The sequence below is a fragment of the Vigna angularis genome, chromosome 1 (assembly GCF_016808095.1).
Source record: "Vigna angularis cultivar LongXiaoDou No.4 chromosome 1, ASM1680809v1, whole genome shotgun sequence".
In the NCBI taxonomy this organism is placed as follows: domain Eukaryota; kingdom Viridiplantae; phylum Streptophyta; class Magnoliopsida; order Fabales; family Fabaceae; genus Vigna; species Vigna angularis.
Window position 1 is genome coordinate 58881178 of NC_068970.1, and position 23337 is coordinate 58904514.

The window sequence follows — 23337 nt, forward strand, 5'->3', positions numbered from 1 at the left end:
AGAAGATCAAAATAAAATTATCGGTAATGAATAATGAATAATTAATTTTGGGTTGAATGATATAGGTTTATGGAGATGGAATGGATAACTAAAACATGTCGAGAGTGTTAAAATTGATAAAATTATGTGGTGAAACCATAAGTTAACTATGCTGTTTTATTTTATTTTTGTATGTATTATTTGAATGTGGAGCGAGGTAATTTTATTAAAACGACATACATATAATGGTTCTGATCATATACTGGTAATTGTACAAGTTTATATGTATATATAAAATAAGTGTGTTACAACCGAATAAAATGCTTAAAAATATGTGATGAGATATTATATAAGTAATGAAGATGATGATATCATATTGAAAGATAGAGTTTAAACATAAATTAATTTCATAAAGTCTTGTAGTACGAGTTTTACACTTAGCTCTATATTGTAATTTGATTATATTTTTGGTCATTATAAAATCTCAAATAAATATACTTGGTATATGATATGTGAACACTTAAAATGATATTGTGATAAATTATAATATTGTGTGGCACTCTAAAAATACCATGACATATTAAATTCAAAAACTCATTAAGAAAAAGTATTTTGATTTCATTAATAATATAAACTATATGGGTTAAGATAACACATAAACATTTAAGAAGTTAACATTGATAAGGTAAAAGAAATTCATGTGCATATAATGTTATATAGAATAAGTGCAATGAATCACCTTAACTTAGGGAGTTGAAATAAGTTTTAATCTTATTTTTTTATGAGTTGAGTGCTAGCATGTAGTGGGATATAATAATCTAGTGTGACAAATTATCTTAATTTCATAAAAAATATAATTAATGGTTTTGCAGTCTTAAATTATATATTGGCTGTAACTTAGTTGTTGTTTTCCCTAAAATGAGAATTTGTGATAATATGAATAACATATAGATATACGAATTTTGTTGTATATCATTATAATGCAATTGTTGTAATTGACTCGTTTTTGCATTATAATCTTATTTGATACAAAATATGATGATATTAAATCACCCCAACCATCTCATTATACAAAATTGATTAACTCTTATTTAATAATTAGCAGATCAATTTTTATAATATTTTTTTCATTACTAGGAAGAAAATTCTAGAATAGTAATAAAAGTTTATTTGATTTAAGAAAATAATTTATAATCTTTCATTATTTTTTTAACTTATTTAAATACACTGTAAACATAGCTTATTTTTTCAGCTCACTTTAATGCTTTATGGTCTTATAGAAAAAATGGTTTAGGGTCAAATTTATAACACAGGTCTCATGTAATAAGAGCTTATTAAATAACTCTAAAATTTATTTTACAAATTATTCCACATTTTTATATCTTATTAACATTAACTTTTGTTTCTGTTAACTTATTTTTATCTTCAATTTGAAATAGTAAAAACTATAGAAAATGAATAAATAGTATATTAAAATATAATTATATTTTTAAACTGTTTTGTATGCCATAATGCTTTGGAAGTAGAAAAGGCGTAACCAATTTTATTAATTAAAACGTGTTTAAAACCTTGCAAAATGAAAAATATTATATAATTACAACATTTAATTTTGGTTATTTGTGTCCTAAACGTGTTTCATTAAGCCTATACATAAATTGACAATGAAATCTTCGTACGACAAACAATTATTCTACAAGTATTGCCAAGTGAATATATATCATTTATAGGAATACACGTTAAAAATTGAGATGAAACTAAACAGAATATCTCTTCTAGAATGGAAATTTTAGAACTTGAAGCAACCCAAGTACCTTATCAATGTTTCAACTTATTTATTAAGAAACTACACACCACTAGTACATATATTATAAAACACTATACAAATGTGAATTTTGTACGAGTGAAAAATAAAGTATAAATTTTCAAATATTGAGATTTATAATTTTACTAAAGTAAAAAAAAAAAAGACACCTATTTTAGTTTCCACAACCTTAATAAAAACATTGTCAACAACACTAATGAAAATATGTGTTGTATGTTCATGAAACTAAAATAAAATAACAGTTGAGAAACAGTTTTCATATAAAAAAATGTTAACAATATTGTGAATGTGAAAAAATGCATAAAAAAAGTATATATATATATATATATATATATATATATATATACACACACACACACATATATATATATACACACACACACACACATATATATATATATATATATATATATATATATATATATATATATATATATATATATATATATACATACACACACACATATATATATATATACGCACATGCATATATGTGTGTGTATGTATAAATACGTATGAATCTATATTCACTTTGTATATCAGTATAGATTAAATGAGCTGACAACCCTAATACAAGTTAATTTTCTTCTAAAATGAAATTGACTAAGTTCAACACAGCCAGCTGAAATCAACAAAAACTGTCATTTCTAAACTTGTTCCATAACTGTCATCAACCAGTTGCTTCTTAATTTTTGTTCTAAACAGTGCTTTTTCAAAACCATTTAACGAAACTATAGTTAGAAACAAACAAAAAATCTCCGCAGTTTCAAACAAGCCACAATTTATCACTAACATTTCGAAACCAGCTTTGAGAGTTTTCCCGTAAAACTACTCTACCAATGTGCAACTGATACCATTTTGTAACAAGTTAAACTACTTTTGAAAGTTGCTCCATACCCCTTTTACAAATCTCTTCTACAAGCCAAGTAATACATAGTACCAGACACAAAACACTGGAGGTGATGAGAACAAGATTAAGTACTATCCATAAAGAGTAATCCGTAAACTTGATAGGCAATTTGTGTTCGAATTTCTTTCTCTCAACTTCTACAAAAGAATCTAAATATCATGTTCAGAGAGAATACAGACTATATGAATGGTGATCACCTCCTCACTGGTGGTACACCTCTTCCAGGTGCAGCTCCACGACCAGCAGCTTGAGCCTACACAAGCAATGAGGAGTTAGCATGTGTCACATGGTATGTCCTTAACTATGAAGATACCAAATAAACATTTTTCAATGCTAAATTTACCAACAAACTAATGATGAATAAAATAAAAGAAAAATGTACGAACCTTTGCTCGCATTGCAACTGCTCTGCCCCTACCAACACCGAGTGATGCACCCTTGCCCTTCAAGAGATTCAGAATGCATAAAACACTAAAGCAAACATAAAACAACCAGAGAGTACTTTATAGCTTGGAAATACGAAGATACCTTGATTCTTGCATCCAAACGCTTAAACATAGGAGCATTCTTCAGCATGTCTGGTATGACCATAAACCTGCAAATTCTCAACCTGTCAAAGCGCTATCCTTACAGAAAAAGCAATATACAATTTCAACCCTATTCATGATATAAAATTTTACTTGGTATATAAAATTTATGAAATCACTGAGCAATATATGATTCATACCTGACTTTGCTTCCTCGAATAAACACGTGCTCAAGTTGCGATGTTTTTCCATCCTGAAAAACATTTAGCCAATATTAGCAACTAAAGTAAATTTATGGGTTTTGACAAATATACTTTAAATTAGTTGTATCACGCATCCCAAAAACATTGAAAAAAATAGCAAAAATGCAATTTCAAAAGCTCCTCCTGTATCAAGAATCATTGTACCCCACGAAATACATAGTTCAAAATGGAATAGTATAAGGTGTACGGATCAAGGTTAATAGTCGGAAATTTTCCTAATTAATCCCACCTGAACCTTAAATTCAAGTAAGGGTCATAATAGAGACCCACGGACAGGCATATAGCACAACATATCTAGAGAAAATGTTGCCTCCATAGGTCTCATGGATGCTTGTATACACAGGTAGTATAAACAATCCCTAAACCTACGATTATTCGTTCCCAACATACATGCCCCAATCTGCATTTGTCCATACTGAATGGAACTTCAAAGAAATTCAACAACCAATACATAAGACTGTCAAACTAAAGGATAACTGTCAAACAAAAGGAACCAGAGTCAATTATCCTTCTCCCTGGCCAGTTATGCTCCCCTTCCTCCAGGGTTATGAACTTCGTAATGGTTTACTACCCCCAAAAGCTCAAAATTAGCTCTATAAATGTCCCTGTAATGTTCATAATTTTACTCAAAATACCCTCTTTTTTCTCGTTCCCACGATTACCACCTTTCCAAGGCTCACACATAATAGAACAAAGACAACTAAAAACCCTATTCAAACAATGATTTCTTAACCTCAATTGACATCATAACAAGTCTAACCCTAAATTAAACCATTTTTGGCATAAAAGCAAAATAGGAGAAAAAAACCTTGGCAGTGTAGGTGATGCTCTCGAGTTGACAGTTCCAATTGTCCTCGCATTCGATCATGCTCCCTCTGTAGAGTTCTCCGCTCTTGAGCTCCACCGTCACCACGTGTCCCGAAGCCTCGTGGAGAAGCTTCACCGGAATTCCCAAACTTCTGCTCATGATGGTTCTTGGCTTTCTCTCTCAAACAAACCAACTCAAAAACCCTACTTCACTGAAACACGAGATTTGAGATTTGTATTGCATCCACTGTCTATCACTATTCACTATACCCTAATTTTTTTCTCTACCCTCCACGCTATTTTTTTATATACTAATTTATTTCACTCCAAGGGATCCAATAAAAAAATGGGTATTATCGGTACCCGCTACCCGAGCCCGTTTCTTATTTTTATCTTCTTTTTTTTTACTTTCTAAATTTGTTAATTTGACTCTTGACTGATTACATTATTCAATTTCAAAAATTTGAAAGGATTATAATATTTTTAATTTTTTTTTTTCATTTTTTGCTTTTAGTTATCTAAATTGAGTGTTACTTTAAACAACTTTTTTACGTTTCATGATTCAATGAAATTTTTCATTGTTGTTATAAAATAAATTTAAAAGATTTTTCTTCTGGTAATTTGAAATTATTGTGATGGTAAGAAAATTCTTTTATAAATTTAAAATTAGATGAATTTATTCACTCTTATAAATAAATTTAATTCCTAATTTTTAAAACAAAAGTACAATTCTAAGTGTATTTTATATAAATATGTGTGTGCTTTTTTTCCTTCTAACTCATAGTTGGTAAATTTATATAAAATTAGTAACTATATGTATTAATTTAATGAATAGAAATAATAAATTATATGTATATATATATATATATATATATAATATTTGGTACTTACGGTAAATATTTTCATTACTTAAAAATGACTTTAACTTTTTAAAACTCTTGCTATTTAATTATGAACTTTTTATAATAAAAAAATTGTTTCTTGATTAAATGTTTAAGATGGTGTAATTTATAATTATTTGTAGAAGTGTATAATACAGGTATATATTAGTTTTCATTTTGTAGAAGACTAAATTGTTCCTAATAAGTCTAATTACGAGGGAGAATAATAGGTCACTAAAGCATGAGATATTCATGTCAACAAGCATCATTTTTGTTATAATTCATTGCAATCATGTTGTATGTTGAAATGGATTATATCGTTCTTTATGAAATCTTTAGTGCTTATATAATCATAATAATTTATTATAAAAATATATATATATCCATAAAAAAAAATCCAGCAATGGAAATAATTGTTATACTTTGTTCTAATCATATTTTTTATATGGTATGAGTAAATCCCCTAAATTAAAGTTAAAATAAAATTACATAGTTTTAACATGTATCATTATGTTAAGAGAAAAAAACTACCACGTTTTTTTTTTTTATTTTATAATTATTTGACATTGTTTTTTTTATCTTGTATTGTAAAAAACTGTATTGTAGATGGAAAGTTGAGGTAACGGTGAGATTATTTAAAGAAAAAAAAATTGAAAAGAAACCTAGAGTTTAACTTGAATATTGAAATGTTTAATTAAAATAGTTATTTTATAAAACTAACTAGATTAATTTTTTTTATTGTTATAAAATACATGGTGGTAAAGATGTTGAAAGTTTTAATTTTTAAATTATTATTCTAAAATTGAAATTTTTCTTGTTAAATTATTGTAAAGGGAGTTGTTTTTCTTTTTTGTTTTCTTATTTGTATAAGTATAAATATGATGAGTTGAAATTTTGCTTATTATACTTCAGTTTTGGATCTCACGATTATGAGTGAAGATTTAAAATTTTTAAAATCATATTATTATTATTGTAAAAATCTAAATTCAATAAGTTTTTACCATTCAAGAAAAATAATCAAAATTTTAATTTAATTATAAAATAAAATTTCATATAAAATAGTTTATTTAAACAATCATAAATTTTTCAACTCTCTCGATCCACTCGACGTGCTATACAACATCCGAACTAATTACATGATCATATGCACAGATGGTGTTTTTGTCCAAAACTTGTATTAAAAGAGGATCTAACTTTTTTTTCTTGTGTGCAGAAATTAGAGCTGTCAAAACGGACCACCCGGTCTGGGCCAGCACGGGTTGGTCACTTAGTGAGTCAACCCAACCTAGCTCATTTATTAGCAAGCCAGAAAAATTCGAACCTGGCCTTGGTGGGTAAACGGGTTTGCTCACTGGCTTACTTAATTACAATTTTCTTAAATAAAAAACATTACAAAATTTCTATAATTCAAATCTAAACAAATTTCACTCCCAACATGGGTGTTTAATTAATTTTGAAAATAAGGAAATTAAATAATTTTTCAAGGAAAAAAAAGAATAAATATTTTTTTATAAAATTAAAATTAAATTTTAATAAAATAAAATTAGGTAGGTGGGCCAACCCTGCCCACCATGGATTCAACCCACATGAGCCGGGTTTAAATGAGTTGGGTTGAAATTTGATCTGCATAAAAAAATACAATTTTTCAAACCCAACCCGGCTCGAACCCGTGGCGGGCCGGATTGGCCCGCGGGTTATGACCCATTTTGACAACTCTAGTAGAAATGGTTAGTTCTCTTAAAATGTAATTATTTGTGAAAGGTTTTTGGAAGTTAGCATGCCTTTTTGTTTTTGTGATGTTAAAATGGTGTTTTCAAATAAGTTTGGTAGATAGGTAATTGTATTGAGTTTTATTATGTATTTGTGTGAGTTATGTTGGTTTGTAATTTTGGTTGAATGCATGTGAGTAACTCCATGTGAATAATGTGTGAGCCCTTCTTAGAGTTGAGTTGTTTGTAAGTGACAATCTCTCTTGAGTGTTATTCGGGTTCTATTCAGAGAGTGTTCCTCGAGTGGGTAATCTTGAGAGGGTACCTTTTTTGCAGGTGGAATAGATGGTTCTTATAGTGTGAAATATGGAGGATGTATGTTTTTAGACAGAAAACTCAATTAACTATGTTTGAGTGTGCTTGGTTGTGAAATGTCTTTAGAGTTTCAAATTCAAAGGATATTTGTTTCGACAAAGAATTTTATTGACTACTGTTTGATACTTATACTTAGTTATTGAGTGTCAAGGTTAGAGGACGATGTCTTTGAGAAATCTATGAATTGAGACTTGTTTGTGAAAGTCCTTAAAGTGAATAGTTTTGATGATGATGTCTTTCAACTGGTAAGTCCTTGGATTAGTGTTTGACTTTATATGTTGGGTTCTTATAGTGTTTAGTTTAAAGGATGAATGTTTATGAACGGGTGACTCTTTGAATTTGGTGTTTAGTTTGCTTTGATGTGGATATTAATTTGGTGTTTATTACTTGCTACATATGATTGTGTGTATTATTTTTAACACCTTTTTTATATCCGAACTAATTTATTCCAACATATATTATTATTTTCCTAAATTTGGCCTCATGTAATAAGTAATATTTATCTTTTACCACATTTGTCAATTTCAATACACTATGAATCATAAATGAATGTATTACGTCTACATAATGAAACATTTCTTATAATAATATGGAATTGAATTTCGATTTTTTTTCACCACAACAAATTATTTACTATACAATCTGGGGTGATGGTAAAATATTCATTTTAGATTTAGAATGCTTTAAGTTGATGGTAGTGTAGCTTTAACTTAGATGTTGACATGTAGGGTTAACTTTTAATCATTTCTACGTTTATAGTTAGTTTGATCTAAAAATAATAATTAAGATAATTATTGTAATGAAAATATTTAAATTTGCATTATATATATTTGACATATTTTAGACTATGAATTTGAATAATTTTGACATATATAATCGATATCAAAATCACTTTAAACTATCATAAGTACATTTCTGATATAATCTTATATTGTATCGTGTATGATCGAGATCTTTTCGGCAACATCACATCATGTTAGTCAAGATTAACGAGAATAAGTTGTAATTATAGGAGGTTAAAAGTTAAAATGTATTAGCAAAACATTAAACAAATTAACCAAAATAATTATATGTGTAGCCATTGTTCACGAGGTAATTATTACTTACTCATTGGAACAACATTTATTATCATCTGATGTACACCTTTAACTTGAGCATCAAAGTGTCTTTTGCAAGCATACCTCTTATCGGCTGAGGACGATGTAAGGACTTGAGAGCATCTCGGGTTAGAGATAAAAGAGTGAATGAAAGAACTTCTTGTGGAGTATTTAAAATGTGTTTTTGGTCATGTAAAAATATTTGGCACCCATCGTGAGATCAAGATATACTCGATGAAGAAGTAGGATGACAAGTGACAAAAAAATTGATAATACTTCGAATGAAATAGTCGTGCTCTTAGAGATGCAAATACAACTTTTTAAGTTCAATATTAGAAGTGTTAAGGAGATGGATACACCAAGATAAGAATATACAACGTTAAATAGAAGAGTTAAGGAGGTGGAACAATAAAAAGGTCAACAAAACATTATCCAACACAGAACACCACATCTCGTCCTCAAATTATACACGAGATGATATAGAAGAGTGGTTACAACACCAATAAGCCAACGAGAGTCACATGCAATAACTCTACTGTGTTGAAAAGGAATCGTAAACATCTCTGTTAATGACATCATAAAAACTCCATTATCAAGTAAATAAAATTTTTTAACCATAAACCGATATGATGGTAACACTAATCCTGATGAGTACATCTATGTTTATCTCATCTGTATATTATAAATGATATCGATATGTTAAAATTCTTTTCCACCTCTTGAAATGAACCGCTCTATATTGGTTTACTTGTTTTTTTTTTTTCTATAAATTATTTCAATACTTCAATAACACCATTCATTATGTCTTATTTTAAATTACATACTTTTTCATCTTTCGCACGTTATCAAAATCATATAAAACATTTTATAAAACACACGACATTAACTTTTTTCTAATGAAGTTTTATAATAGATTATAATGTAACTTTTGTGTGTAATTTTCTATAACACGACTTTTATAAATATTACCACAAAATAGATATATAATTTAATTTAAAAAGAAATACAATTCTTAAAATACTTTATAGAAAAAAATCATATTTAATCTTTTTATTTAATTTTTAATGTATAACCGCTTTCGTTAAAAAACATCTATAATATAAAATGTATTAAAAAATAGTTTTATTCATAATACATTAAGCATATACAGTCAGTTTAATATAACAAATATTGTATATTTAATTTTTAGTACAGTAAAACAGCCTATAGTTTTAATATAAAAATTTGAGTTCCTTATACGAACTCTCTTAATAATTAAAATAGTTAAATACATATTAAATATGTGTAGCATCTTTAATAATTACCATGTGATTATTAAACAAATATCATATTAAATTTATACAATGAAAAACAAATGGTCCTTCAATTTGAATAACTAAAACCAATGAGATTAATAACTTTGAAAGATATTTTGTTTTCTTTATCATGCAATAAATACTAAAAATTAAATAAATATTTAACTACGTCAATTATCAATAAAATTAATGAAATTAAAACTTTATAATAAAACTACAATATTTTTATACTAAATCAATGATGTATTAACTAAATATTTACCCATATATTAATTATATTTTTATTATTATTATCATGTTCACGTATAAAGTAACAAAAAAATGACATAATGACCTAATCTACATAATATTTTTCAAAACATTATACAGATTTTAGAATTTTTACCATTTAGTTAGTCTATTTAAAAGCAGGTTTCACATTTTACACGATGAGAAAATTGTCCATAAAAAAAAAGAAAAAACAGAACCCAGACGTTCCAATTTTTTGACGGTGCCGCTGTGCAAGGGTGGTTTCGATTTTCACCAAAAAAGAAGAGAAAAACGCCACACGCGCCACGTATACGCCACTTGTACAATTCGTGTCGTGTACACCGTATTTTTCTTCTCTCTTTTCTTTTTTCTCATTCGTTCATATATCATATCATATCGCGTTCTGTTCCCTTTTTTTTTTTCTTAATTTCATTCTCTCCGTCTCTCTTTCTCTCTCAACACACCCACAGCACCAAATAAAACACACCACCAACTTCGCAGTGCTCCTTCTCCTTCGATGGCGAAGAAGCGAAAGTCGGTGGCCACGCGCCTCGACGAAGTGGATCGTACCATGTACTCCACCTTTTGCAGCACCGCCAACTCCCTCTCTCATCTCTACACCCACGCCATGAACCAACAGAAACTCTCTTTCCAGGCCGGTGAACGACACGCTCTCGTGAGACCCCTCCTCTCCTACTCCGACCTTTCGTGTTTTTTCCCCTAATTTTTTATTTTTTTTCGGTTTCGATTAAATGGGATTTGCGCACGCGCGCACCTTGAACGAAAGCACGGTCCTTTTGTTTTAATTATTGTTTATTGTGTTAGGGTTACCATGAACGATATCAGATTTTGATTTAATTCGTGATTTCTGTCTGAAGTTGTTTGAGCACTGGTCCGATTTCCAATTTGTTTGTTTCTCCGAGAAACTAGAGATTGCTGTTTGTTTTGTTTGGACTTTGGATGCGTTGATAGGAATCTGGTTCTTTGTTTCGTTCTTGTGTGATTAATGCTGCTTTCGTCTCGTCCTGACAGGAGAAATTGTACCAGTGGATTCTCAGGCAGCAGCAAGAAGGGTCTAGGGTGACCACGATTGATATTGTTACCCATTTGCAGGTTTTTATTTTTATGTCTATGCAATGTTTTTTGCTCTATTGTGTGTTGTGTTTGCCTTTTGTTTCAATGGAAATACTCGTTTTAAGGATATTTCGTGTACTCTATCTGTTCGTATAGCTTGTGGATCCCATTGTCAATTGCCTCTAGTGTGAAATTTCCATCCACTGCATTTATGGATTCACATACAACTATTGACGGATTGACTTGACTTTAGGTATATATTTTCACATGTTTATTTCTACATTCAAGACTTGATTCTTGCTCCCCAGATTATGGACCGCAGGATATGGCAAAAGGCCAACATTCCACCATATAAACACACTATGGCTGCTTATCGCCCTCCCCTATGGTGGAGAGGTTTATGCCACATTATGTTATAACTTTTATTTAACACCGTTGTTATCTCCAACATTGTATTTGAGTTCAAGTAACTCTTTAAGTGGCTATTGCATTTGATCAAGAATGTTGTAGGGAGTTTTACTAGTAGTCATTTGACCAAAAAATCCAAAATAATCCACTTCAATTTGAAATTAATTTTGTAAAGCTAATTTCATTTAAGTTAACTTGCAAATGTTCACCTTAAAACTATTTTAAGGGACATGATCCCTGAAGTCTTGATTTTAGAATCTTAAAGCTCTTTTGATACCGGTCTCTAAGTAGAAATAGAGATTCACCTCAATAATCTATTGTAATCTTTAATAGAAAACTTTTGTTACAAGAATTACTTGTATTTAATTTTGTTATGATTGGAAAATAACATGCAACACTTAGAAACTACATCTTATAAGGACAATCCCTAAAAAGGACTCATGGATATATCAGAAAACGTTTATACTTATGATTTGTCTGGACAAGGAATACAATGACTGTCTGTCTGCCCTTTATACTGCCCCAATGTTTTGTTCGTGTAAGAGTTGGGTCTTTGGCTGTGTGTCAATCAGATCTTGCTTGTTGGATTACAGATAGAGCATGAAAAGTAAAGTCTTTATCTTTTCCATTTCACTTGAACCGGAATTTCCTTCGTATTTTTTACAATGGTGTTATTTCAGGATATCCATCAAAATAGATGAGTCCATTTTTTGGATTTATCTGAATAAAGGAATATAGATATAATGATGTGCGTTGCGTGTGCTTGTAGAATGAGCTCGAATATGGGGGAGAGGAGGCACCAGTGTCCCCAAGGCAGCCAATGCATCAACAGAACTCCCAGACTGCAATGCACACTAACTTTGGTGGCAGCATACCGTCTAATGCATTTGGAGCGACTGTGGCAGGGCAGGGGATACGAGCTGGGCAACCTGATCAACAAGCAAAGAACTCAGTGTTCTCAAATGCACTCTCTAGCCCTATTCGTCGCAGCCTTCAGCCATATCATCTGGCTCAGGGGAGCTTTCCTTCAGGTAATATCATGTCATCAGGAACTGGAAATGGAACCCGGAACAGTGAGATGACTTATCCTAATGGCCAGAACAGGGACTCAAATTCTTCTAACTCTAGTGATTGCATGGACATGCATTCAGATAGTCCTGGTCATGATTTTTCATACTAGTGCTGTCATAGTTAGAATAGGGAGAGAAAAAGAGGTCATTTATGAAATTGATGATCATAAATGTGTGGTGAAAAATGTCAAATTTATTGTGGATAGACTTCAATTTATTTGTGTAGCATTGTCGTCCAGGTTGAAGCTTGAACATCAGCTTACATGTTAAAACAGATCGTCTTGAAAAATGTTGGTTATTTCCCAAGCAATATATAGTCATACCAGTGTGTGATGTTTGCATGCGATTTTTGCTAAGTTTATTGATATGTGTATGTATAATGTTTGTGTTATGTAAATTATACTTGAAGATCTTGTGGGGTTCTTTTGTTGCATATGATAAATTAGATGTAAAAATAAGATAATATCGTGATAGGATAAAATAATATTTGGTGCACACACTGTATATAAGAAGAACTAGATGATAACGGATTGTGGTAATTTTAATGGTAGTAATTGTGACCATACTACTAGCCATAGGAACAAGATGGTAATGATAACTAATGATAATGGTAATCAGGAAAAAAATAGAGTGGTATTAACAATGATGACGAAGATAATTCTAAAATAGTAATATAAAAGTAATGAAGATGATAGTGCTTATGATGAAAATGTCGTCGAAATAATATTAAGATGAAAGTGATCATGATGACAGGAGATGTTATACTATGGAATGATATGGATGTAATGGAAGAGAAAGCGATGACACGATAATTAAAGGGAATTATACTTTGTCAACTTATCAAATTATTTTTTTCACAAAACAACCATTATATTTCATTATGATTTTAATTTAGTAGATTTTGGTAATCAAATGGGGTTTGTAAGTTAACCATAGAGGTTTGAAGTGATGTGTGTCTAGTGAAGTTTTTATCAAAATCTTTCAAATAAGGTCAATTTTTTATGGTGCACATTCATTATGCCTTGATTTTATTGTTTTTCTTTCTTTTAAAACGTTTTGATTTAAAAGTAAAACAAAAAATAATTACAATTTTGACTGGTTATCAATCTATTGCATATTTTGAAATTAAGATCTCATATTAAAATACATTTCCACTAAATCCTAACGGTTAATTTTATCAAATCCTATTGTTTATATTAGTTCACGAAAAAAAAAACCCTGCAAATTGATCTTAACCATTAGGTTTTATAAAATGAATTGTCAACATTTGATCAGTCTTTGGACTTATACCGTTAGGTTATGAGCAAATATTAATATTATTTCATCAATTCAAATATTAAATAAAATATCTATTATATAATAAAGCGTCAACAAACTCTTATTAACATAATATTTTATTTTGTTATATTCTTTAAAAATGATAATGTGGGACAAGTCCATTTAGGATGATAATTGATATAATGTTTTATTTTGTTATATTGTTTAGGAATGATAATGTGGAATAAGTCCGTGTTTAAGGATGGTAATGTGGGACAAATTATGTTATATGGATTAATTCAAAAAGAAAAAAGTACGAGATAGATTAAGTATTTGGTCCAGGTCCATGTAACTTTCATATTTTTGTGAATTTGTATTTAAATGTGTCCATGGTTTATAATATGTTTACTTATACAAGTATTGTGTGGATTTGTTATTAATTTTATTTTCAAAAGGTTTATTCATCTATTTTTAGTTATGTTTGACAACTTTAATTATTTGAAATTTAATTTTTGTTATTGTTTTAATTATATATATCTATTATAAAATTATAAAACTTTGAATGTTATTTACTTAAAAATTATGTTTACAAAATTTATTATCTTATTAAATTAATCAAATTAAAAATAAGGTTATCGAAATTCTACATCATAATATATTATATTACATGTTATAACTAAGACAAAAAAAAAATATATGAAGCGGGTATTTTTTTATGGAACGGCCCGATCCAGCCGAACCCGCCTTTGCGGACCAAATTTGGGGTGACACAAATCGAGATGGCGTAAACCATATTGTCATCCCTTTTATTGATATTCCCAAACAAGCTCTAACATTAAAATTTATAAATGTCATAAACCCCAGGCTAATTTCCTACATTAAAATTTATAAATATGATACGAATGAATGTGATTATTTTTCTGATCTCGTAATTGATGCACATTATTTTTGTTGGAAATTGTTTTGAAGGGGTATAATATTGTTTGTTATTAAAGAGAGTTTTATTCAGAAGCATGCTATTATTTAAAAAAAAAAATTAAAATATTCTTTAGTTATCGTCCTCTATTCTCAGTCTTCCTGTGTGGAAGACAGTATCAGTGGTGTCCAACTTAAAAACAAAATTGAAAGAACTTAAAATATTAATAATATATATTGTTAACATATTATTTTAAACATATTTTTATTACTATTTAAATATTAGCAGAAAATGAAGAAAAATAAATAAATTTTACTTCTAAAAACGGTTCGTCTAATGTTTTCTTGAACCGGTTTGATAATAAACGGTTCAGGCAATTAAAAAATAGTTCCGTTAGAAGCTGTTATTTTGCAATAATATCCTTTACATACTTTCCTTTTCGCTTATAAGAAAACACTTTCTAATAAGTAAGCAAATTTTATTTATTTTTATTTCATCTAACGAAATTTTTAATAAAATACCTTAATTACTTTTCATTACAGGACATTTTGTTTTATGATAAATATATTTTGAGAAAAATATTAATAGCTTAGTAAAATTTATTATAGATAACTATTTTTTAATATATAGCAACTTACAACCTGAATGATGTTCAACCAGCTTACCAAAATACACGAGAGAAAGTAAAAATGAGAATGAGTAAGGAGGGCAACATATCTTAACTTCATAGAAAAATATATATAAGGTAAAATTAGTTTCAATGGTCATTATGTAGATTGCCAAAGTCACATAAATTATTTTCCTTTTTGATCTAATATAAAGTGTTGTTAGATATATAAAGTATGTCTTCATCTAACAATTGTTAGGTTGTGTGGCAAATCTCTTCTCCTTATTTTTGTCTTTTTGACATCTTTGATTTTTTCTAAGTTAAATGTAAGTTTTCTGAAGCAATATGGAACCCTGCTATAGCCATTCATAAGCTTTTCTTCTTACTACCCTTTTCTTCTTTTATGACTTAAGATGAATTCATTATCATCATTATCATTATCTTCTTCTTCATCATCATCATCATCACTTTCGACAATTTTTTTCTTAGCTTTTATGTCACCATTCTTGGATGCCTGTTGTTGCTTCTGGGAAGTTTCAGTTTTAGTTTCCGGCTTTGATGGCTTAACTGGAGCTGCTGCCCGTAGCTCCTTTTGTTTCCTTTGCTTCTTCTCAAATGCTCTCTTAGCACTTTCTGGAGACAGCATACCATGTTCCATTAACCTGCACACATTCCAGGATATAAGCCTTAGTTTGTAATTTTTGAGAAGTTCTACTCTACACCTTGAAATAAATTATAATGCATAAATATTCAATGTTAATTGACCGCTTTGATTAAAGAAAATATTATCTATGGGAAACATTGATCAAAGGTTGCAACAAAACATTTCTTGACGATAGACAATAATTGAAACACAACAGTTGTAGACTTGTTGTTACACAACTATTATGATAAGTTGGGTTTGTATTATTTGGATCATTATTAATCTATTTCTTGAATCTGTATTTGTAGCATATATGGTACCAGCATCAACTGGAGAATCTGACAAACCAAAAAGTACAAGGAATGTTGCTGAGGCAATACAATTCTCTGACAAACCAGAAAACAGGACAATATTCAGCTATAAGAAATGTAGCTTAACGAATTTAAAGCATATTTCAAGTTTTAAATTGGCAATATCATGCATCCGATGATGCTTCATGAAAATGAAAGTCAGATAAACAACTGTAAGATCGAAAGAATGCTCACCAAAATTCAGCCATTTCGCTTGTTGGAATCTGTTTTGACAATGATTCATAGAAAACCCGCAGCGGTTCTTTCTGTCAACAAAGGCAATAACAAATCACAAAGATGAACTATAGTTTATTACAATGTTTTGACATTTGTTTTGTAATTCTAGGAATTCAATGTACGGGCTCAAACCTGTTCGGGAGGATCATGTTTCTGCCCGTGAAGAGTGTAGACTTTCTTCTGTCTCACTTTTATAGTTGTCTTCGTTGTTGTCTCTGAAGACGACGAAGTCGATTTGGATTTAACCTTCAAACATTCCCCAGAAAAGAAAAAATACAACTTAAACAAACAATCATCGTAATCAAATTGAATGTAATCAAATCATCGTAATCAAATTGAGCTCAACACCTTGAAAACCCACCTGACAAATTCAGAATTTCACACATATTGAAAGCATTTATCAATGCAATGCAACAACATCAGAGGTACCCAGAATGTTCTTAAACCACAAAACAACTTAAAAGCTCAAACTTTCACATTGTAAATGTTGAAGAGTGATTGGAACCTCAGATTTTGTCGAGGCAGATTCTACTCTCTTCTTGACAGCTGAAGAATCCTTTTTTCCCTTGGAAGAACCATCTGGGGCACTCGATTTGGGCTTCACAGTGCTGTTTTTTATTTCTGTGGCCATGAACAATTATCTAAATTTAGATTAGACGAGATCCACGTTTCCTTGTTACCTTTCTCAATTTCATTCACTGTTACACAATTTTATCGCCATTTGTCTTTCTTCATGAGTATTTTTCTTCTCTTGAAACATGCCGAGGATGATAAAAAAAAACATTTCAGGTTGTTTGTTTAACTGCCATGCTCCTACTGAGGAACAGAAGATGTCCCTTTCGCTAAGGTGGTGGAAGTAGAAGTATGTGATTGTATCCCTGACTGAAAAGACTTTTTTATACCCTTCCAATAGGGGTTTGGGACTTATGTTATCATCTTGGGAAAGGAACATTTTAATAATTTCAAATATTTGTTATAAAACTGCTATTTAATTTTGTTTTTTACTTTTTCTACTTGTGTTGATCGAAATTTTTGTAAACTAAAAAGTTATTATTTACCTAATTACACCGAAAAGTTTGTTTTACTCATCTCAAATGCATGATATGGTGGTACATTGGAGAAGTTAAATAACAATAAATAAAACTTAAAGAATTTACAAAAATAGTAAATAATAAAAATAATTTATTTCATATCACTTCATCATCACTTCAAAATGTATACAAACTCATTCGTATCACTAGAGATTCCATTATTAGACAAATTACCATGAATTTGATTTATTTATTATGAACATTTTCTTATCTTAATACATAAAGAATATAAACATAACGGATAACGAGTATTTAGTTTCTTGTATAATTTACTTTTTTTATATAAACACGAAAAGCATAATTAGCATTAGGTAAACCTTTGGAATGAAGAAAATATTAATAAATTGAAATTTATGAATTATTTTATGTATATTAATATATGATGTGATATGAAAATATATTTAATAACTATATTCACAATGAAATTATCAGAGTTTATTATATATATTGATATGTTCAACTTTGCATTTTGAAACTAAATTTATTACAAAAATAAAAATTTTAATTTATTATTGTTGTCTCTTACTATGAGATTATAAAATTAATTATTTATCTTTTGTTTGCTACTTTCTCATATCCAGAATAGTTAATTTAAATTATTTGTTTTGGAGAAAAATATTTGTTTCACAATGATTTTTTGTATAAGTATTTTTAAGAAAATAAGTGTTTAAGTTAAAATAGATTAATATATATGAACTAAACTGTATAAATTCTTTTATATAATTTATAATTAATACGTAAACTATTTTTGACTTTTTGAAATAAATCTAAACCATTTTTACATAATAGTAATTTTGAAATGATAAAAAGTGATTTTGGATTCTACATTTTAGAGTTGTTTCTATCACTCTTGAAAATAGCAGAGAAAGAAAATATTGATATTTGGGGAGGTACAATAAACAATTTATGGGGTGCAGCAAAGACTGACTTCATTTGTTTGAGGCCTATACTTTTAGGCCTAGAAGAGAAACGTAAACGGGAAGTAAAAAAAAAAAATCTGTGTTTATTTTCTTTTTGGTTCCCTCCCTTATCAATGTTTTAACATTGATTCATTCCCGCGCACACAGTTTCAGTTCTTGTTCCTTCCTTTTTCCTGTAATTTCCTTCAGTTATTCTTGGCTCCTTTGTTTGTTTCTTCTCGAAGGTTCTAAGCCCAAACCTTTCTTAGATTATTGAATTTAACTTCGCTGCATCAAATTTATCATTTAATCTGTTAATAGTGTTTTCTGTGTTCATTGCTGCATCTCTGCATGTATTCCTCTCCTTAACCTTTTTTTTTCCACTAAATTACTTTCTTTGATGATGGTTGTTTTCGCTGATCTGACAACCTTTTAATATGGTTTTCTTACATGCATGCTGGAATGCTTGTTATTTTTGTAATTTGTATTGCCTTGTAATTGAATTAGGGTTTGTTGATAGTATGAAGTTGCGATGATAGTGTGAGGGTTCTTATGGTTTTCTTTGTGATCCAAGGCTCAATTAGGACTGTGTGATTAACTCTTGGATCTTGTTTGTCTTGATATTTTGTCTTCCTTAGCTTCTGTTGAGCGTGACATGTGCGATGATTGGTTAGTTGGTTATGATGAATTTCATTTGCAATTCCTATTTTAGTGTCAGCCTGAATTTTGAATCTGTTTTATTAATTTGAAGGTGATACAGTGTCTGCATAGTTAATTATACATGTACGTTATATTTGATTCTAACATGGAAAGTAAGAAATTTCTCTAGGGCGATTATGTATGTGAACTTTGGGTACATGAGTGCAATCTGATAACATGTCAGGATCAGTATCCTCTGACTTAAATTAATGTTATCTGTTTGGTTTTGTGACGTCAGAATAGTGGGTACTGAAAGCAAGCCTGAATGATTTTTGTTTTATGAATTTTATGGTAATACTTGATTTCACTATTCTTGAGTCATTGAATCTCTTCATCTAAATTGTTGTTTCAGTGCCTTCTCTTTGTTTTTTGCCAATATTTGCTGTTTTGACCAAGAGGATTATTTTCATTACCATCGGTTTTGGGAGGGTTCAGCTATGATGAAAAAGGGTAGGTCACAAGAAAGCAAAGTTGCGAAGGCTTCTGCAAAGTCCAATCTAAAGACAGGATCCATTCGAGTGAGAAATTCTCCTAAGAGAACAAATAAGTTGGACCTCAAAGCAAGAGGTGATGCATTTTTGTTTTGGTTTCATATTTTCGTCCCTCTTAATGCACTGGGTTTGCTGTGCTAGAAGAAATGAACATTTTATTTTCTTGGACGTGGGGACACTATTCAATTTCATAGAAATGTTCAGTTGTTCTATCTTATTCATTTTGTTTAACAGTTAAATATTTTACTGTTTAGGATGCAGTGAAGAGTTGTTGAATGATAAAGAGAATCGACATTTTGTGTTTAAGGAACCTATGAGTACGTGTTCAGAACTTCTGAACAAAAATATCTTTATCACAGAAAATAGAGGGGCTATCGAACTTCATCCTGGAGGAATGCTCACTTCCTCAAAAATAAAGTTACAACTTTTCCCAATTAATGAAGGAACTCGCATAGGACTTGAAAAGGTCATTGGGTGATTTGTGTAGCATTTTGGCAGATTAGGATATATTTTATGTCTGTCGTAGTCTACATGCAGCAGGTCTTGATGCTTCAATTATTTTTCTTTTTAGGATGGGCATAATCCTTATTTGGAACTCACACTTCGAGGTCGAAAGAAAATATCTTCAATATTAAAACACCTTGGAAAGAAGTGGGGAAGTTCAAGTATAGCCGAAGGGGAGCTTATACTTTTCCCATATGATGTTATGGAAACTCTATCTGACTGCAGAAGATGGACCATTTATGACAGTGGTACAACTGCCTCTGCTGTTTATGCTGCTGTAGGAAGCCCTGCAATTTTTCGGTTGAAGTATTATCTCTGATCATCTTCTATCTCATGTTTCCTATTTTTATGTGGGAATTAGGTTGTTTATAATTATTTTGTTACTTGTTCTCTCTCTAAGGTATGGCTGGTTCTATGCACATGAACCCAGATCTTCTGGTATACCTTCAACACCAACTCTCGATAAGCCTGTTGTAGCTGGAGGCGCCTCTGCTAAATTAGAGGAAACTTTATGTGGTGAACAGGACATGGTTGAGGTGAGCAAAGAATACAGAGAAACTGATGTGGGCATTGCGGTAAGTGAAACTGTGGCTCAGAAAGTAGGAAATGCAGCTGTTGATCCTATGAAAAGCTGAGTTCGATATTTTGCTGTGCATTATAATAACTTGTTGATAGTTATATACGTTGTACACAATTTTATTGCAGGAGATATGGGTTTTATGGTTGATCTGGTTTACAAATTTTAGTTTTATGTGTGATTCAAAGAGCATCAAAATGGTTTTTATGATAGTTTGCTTTATTCAATCATAAGTATTGGAAAAGTTTTGGAACGTGGTATAAAAATTTATAAAATCACTTGGTCACTTTTCGTACATATGTAATTCCTAGTTTTGAAACTTGATAGGATGATTTTGAAATCCATGGTTGGTTGGTCCTGAATTTAAAATGAATTTTGAAAGCCAATCATCTGACATTTTTAATATGTTCTTTTGTTCTAATAGAAGCCTATTTTCCATTGCATTTCACCATAAATATTTGTTTTCTAAAATATAAATGTTTGTTCTAAACTAGGATAATGAACCAAGAGTAAGTAGTGGTCTTCAACAGTCATCATCTCCATGGCTTGATAGTCTAAGCAATATAAGCATTGGGGCCTTCCTGTCTGAAACATCATTGTTTGGTGGGCTTGATCCAAAATCATTTGCTGGCATACAGCCGTGTGATGTAACTTCTGATTCATTGGATGCTTTTATTGCCGCCAAAATCAATAATCGTCCAGTTTCAAGACTATCCGCTGAAGACTTGCGCCCATCCATATTGGATGCTGAAGAAACATGTCATGCATTTCCTCTTCAGAAATTATCTTCCCCAACAGATGTGCTGACAAGTCGTAGAAAGGATTATTCAGTGGCATGCAGTCCGGATGTTGATTCAAACTTGTTAAAGTTGTCTAATGCAGAAAAGGTCAGTTATCCGTCACTGAAATGTGAATTAGTTTCATGTAGCTCTCGTGTCTGATGCAAAAGCTACCATTTTCGTAAGATAACCCACAAAACAAGTTCTTTAATTTTTTAAAATCTTTTTTTGGGAGATAGGTCACAAGATAGGTAATAGTTTTTTTATTTTTTGGGAGCTTTTGACCAATTTAAATAACTGACTTCGAAATAAAGGAATTTATAACATAGCCCCTGAATTTTATGAGTAACTTTGAAATAAAAGATGCTTTTGAGGAGGCAATGTATATCATGATATATTTTATGGCAGCTTCATAAATACGTAGTATTAGCAGGGCTTATATGAACATAATTTACAGTTTCAAATGAACCTAAGGCTTCACAAAAACTTGTTTTGCTAATAAAGTAACTTCAAATGTTGCATTGGGTCTGGGATGGAAATTGAACTTCAAATTGACGTGGGAATGAGATTATGTTTCTATAGCAGACTATTTGGAGTCGTAAAGATGCTTCGTTGTCCATCATTACTCATTGTATCTCGTGGTTTTGTTAAGGTCAATGATCAAGATGAACCTTCACCAAATCCTCCATCTGGGAAGACTCAGACAGACTTGTTGCTTTCTTCACGCCCATATGACGATGAAAGAAGTCTTGGGTTAACAGACATCAACTGGGTATTTAATTTCCTCATTGAAGCATTATAATGTTTATTATGTTTAATATCTTGATTTCTGATTTGAGTAATGTTCTATCTGAACACAGAATGAATCTATGGGACCGTTTGATCTTGGCATGCCCGCTCAAAAGCTTATTGGCGGAGACAGTGTCAGCATTGGCGGATTAGTTAAATAGTCAGCTTAGATGCAGAATTTGTTGACCAAATTATTCTAGTTTGAGGAAACGTTCTTAGGAAAAAGAAGAAAAAGGAGATTTTCTGTACATAATAGAAAAACTAGAAAAAGGAAAGAAAGATACAAGCCTGATAGAATACTAATACTGAGTTGTCAGGTTTAAAAACCACAGCCGTTGGAGGAACTAATGTTCATCTTTTTTGCAGTGGCTTCGCCGCAGTCCTATAATTTTGAAGTAGTTCATCAACGATTTGGTTCTGTATTTCAACTATCCTAAGTGCTGATGTGCTGAAATGTAACTAAAATGATCATGCTGTATTTTTGAACCTTTCATCTTACCCTTGAATAAACTATACCTTATTTGGTGCGAATTGAAAGAATCCAAGTGGGAAGAAAGTGATTGCTATTCAAAAGTAGATTTGGTTGCTTGGGTTTGCAAATCCAAACAAGAATTTCAGGTCTGATATTTTCGAGTAGCTTGCATTATAAGCTTCAGGTTTGTACATGACTAAGATAATATGTATGGTTTATTTTATTGTATTGTAGCTTTATTTATTTTTGTTTAATTTCTTTATTTTAAGTTTTGTTATGTGTTTCTTATCTCGTTAGAAAAATTAACACAACTATTGACATATATATACACACACACGTACACACACATTAATAAATAATACTCTTTACATTTTAAAAATATGTTAACATACCCTATTTTGTTAACGTACCTATATTTTGTGGACGTCCAATCCATTACTTTGACTGCTTTATCACATAATATGAATAACAGTGAAAGAAATCAAATAAATTGAGAAAGATAGCTACGTCAGCATTCTCTTTTAATTTTTTGGAACTGCATTGCATTCATAGATAATACA

General features: G+C 30.3%; 4 protein-coding genes across 10 annotated transcripts; 2 read left to right on the forward strand and 2 right to left on the reverse strand.

Annotated features, from left to right (window-relative positions):
* Positions 1–2565: 2565 nt before the first annotated feature.
* Positions 2566–4596, reverse strand: LOC108335401 (small nuclear ribonucleoprotein SmD3b). Its single transcript, XM_017571417.2, has 5 exons — positions 4310–4596; positions 3439–3491; positions 3240–3306; positions 3098–3154; positions 2566–2964 (listed from the first exon to the last, which is right to left on the reverse strand). The coding sequence occupies exons 1-5, from the start codon at positions 4466–4468 to the stop codon at positions 2905–2907; spliced, it is 396 nt and encodes a 131-aa protein (XP_017426906.1). The 5' UTR covers positions 4469–4596; the 3' UTR covers positions 2566–2904.
* Positions 4597–10323: 5727 nt separating this feature from the next.
* LOC108323933 (uncharacterized) lies at positions 10324–12807 on the forward strand. The gene is made up of 3 exons (XM_017556769.2): positions 10324–10590; positions 10947–11027; positions 12166–12807. The coding sequence occupies exons 1-3, from the start codon at positions 10432–10434 to the stop codon at positions 12574–12576; spliced, it is 651 nt and encodes a 216-aa protein (XP_017412258.1). The 5' UTR covers positions 10324–10431; the 3' UTR covers positions 12577–12807.
* A 2651-nt stretch (positions 12808–15458) lies between these two features.
* Positions 15459–17313, reverse strand: LOC108341349 (uncharacterized). The gene is made up of 4 exons (XM_017579046.2): positions 16982–17313; positions 16609–16722; positions 16435–16505; positions 15459–15908 (listed from the first exon to the last, which is right to left on the reverse strand). Exons 1-4 carry the CDS (start codon positions 17105–17107, stop codon positions 15632–15634), a joined length of 588 nt encoding a protein of 195 aa, XP_017434535.1. The 5' UTR covers positions 17108–17313; the 3' UTR covers positions 15459–15631.
* A 1241-nt stretch (positions 17314–18554) lies between these two features.
* Positions 18555–23031, forward strand: LOC108324207 (TSL-kinase interacting protein 1). Of its 7 annotated transcripts, none has more exons than XM_017557074.2 (8): positions 18555–18711; positions 19518–19732; positions 19911–20122; positions 20228–20466; positions 20561–20735; positions 21232–21624; positions 22169–22288; positions 22377–23031. In XM_017557074.2, exons 2-8 carry the CDS (start codon positions 19603–19605, stop codon positions 22464–22466), a joined length of 1359 nt encoding a protein of 452 aa, XP_017412563.1. In that variant the 5' UTR covers positions 18555–18711; positions 19518–19602; the 3' UTR covers positions 22467–23031. The 7 variants fall into 7 exon arrangements, with proteins under 7 accessions (XP_017412563.1, XP_052727546.1, XP_052727545.1 ...); XM_052871586.1 differs by having other exon boundaries at positions 22672–23031; XM_052871585.1 differs by having other exon boundaries at positions 20561–20696.
* Positions 23032–23337: the final 306 nt, after the last annotated feature.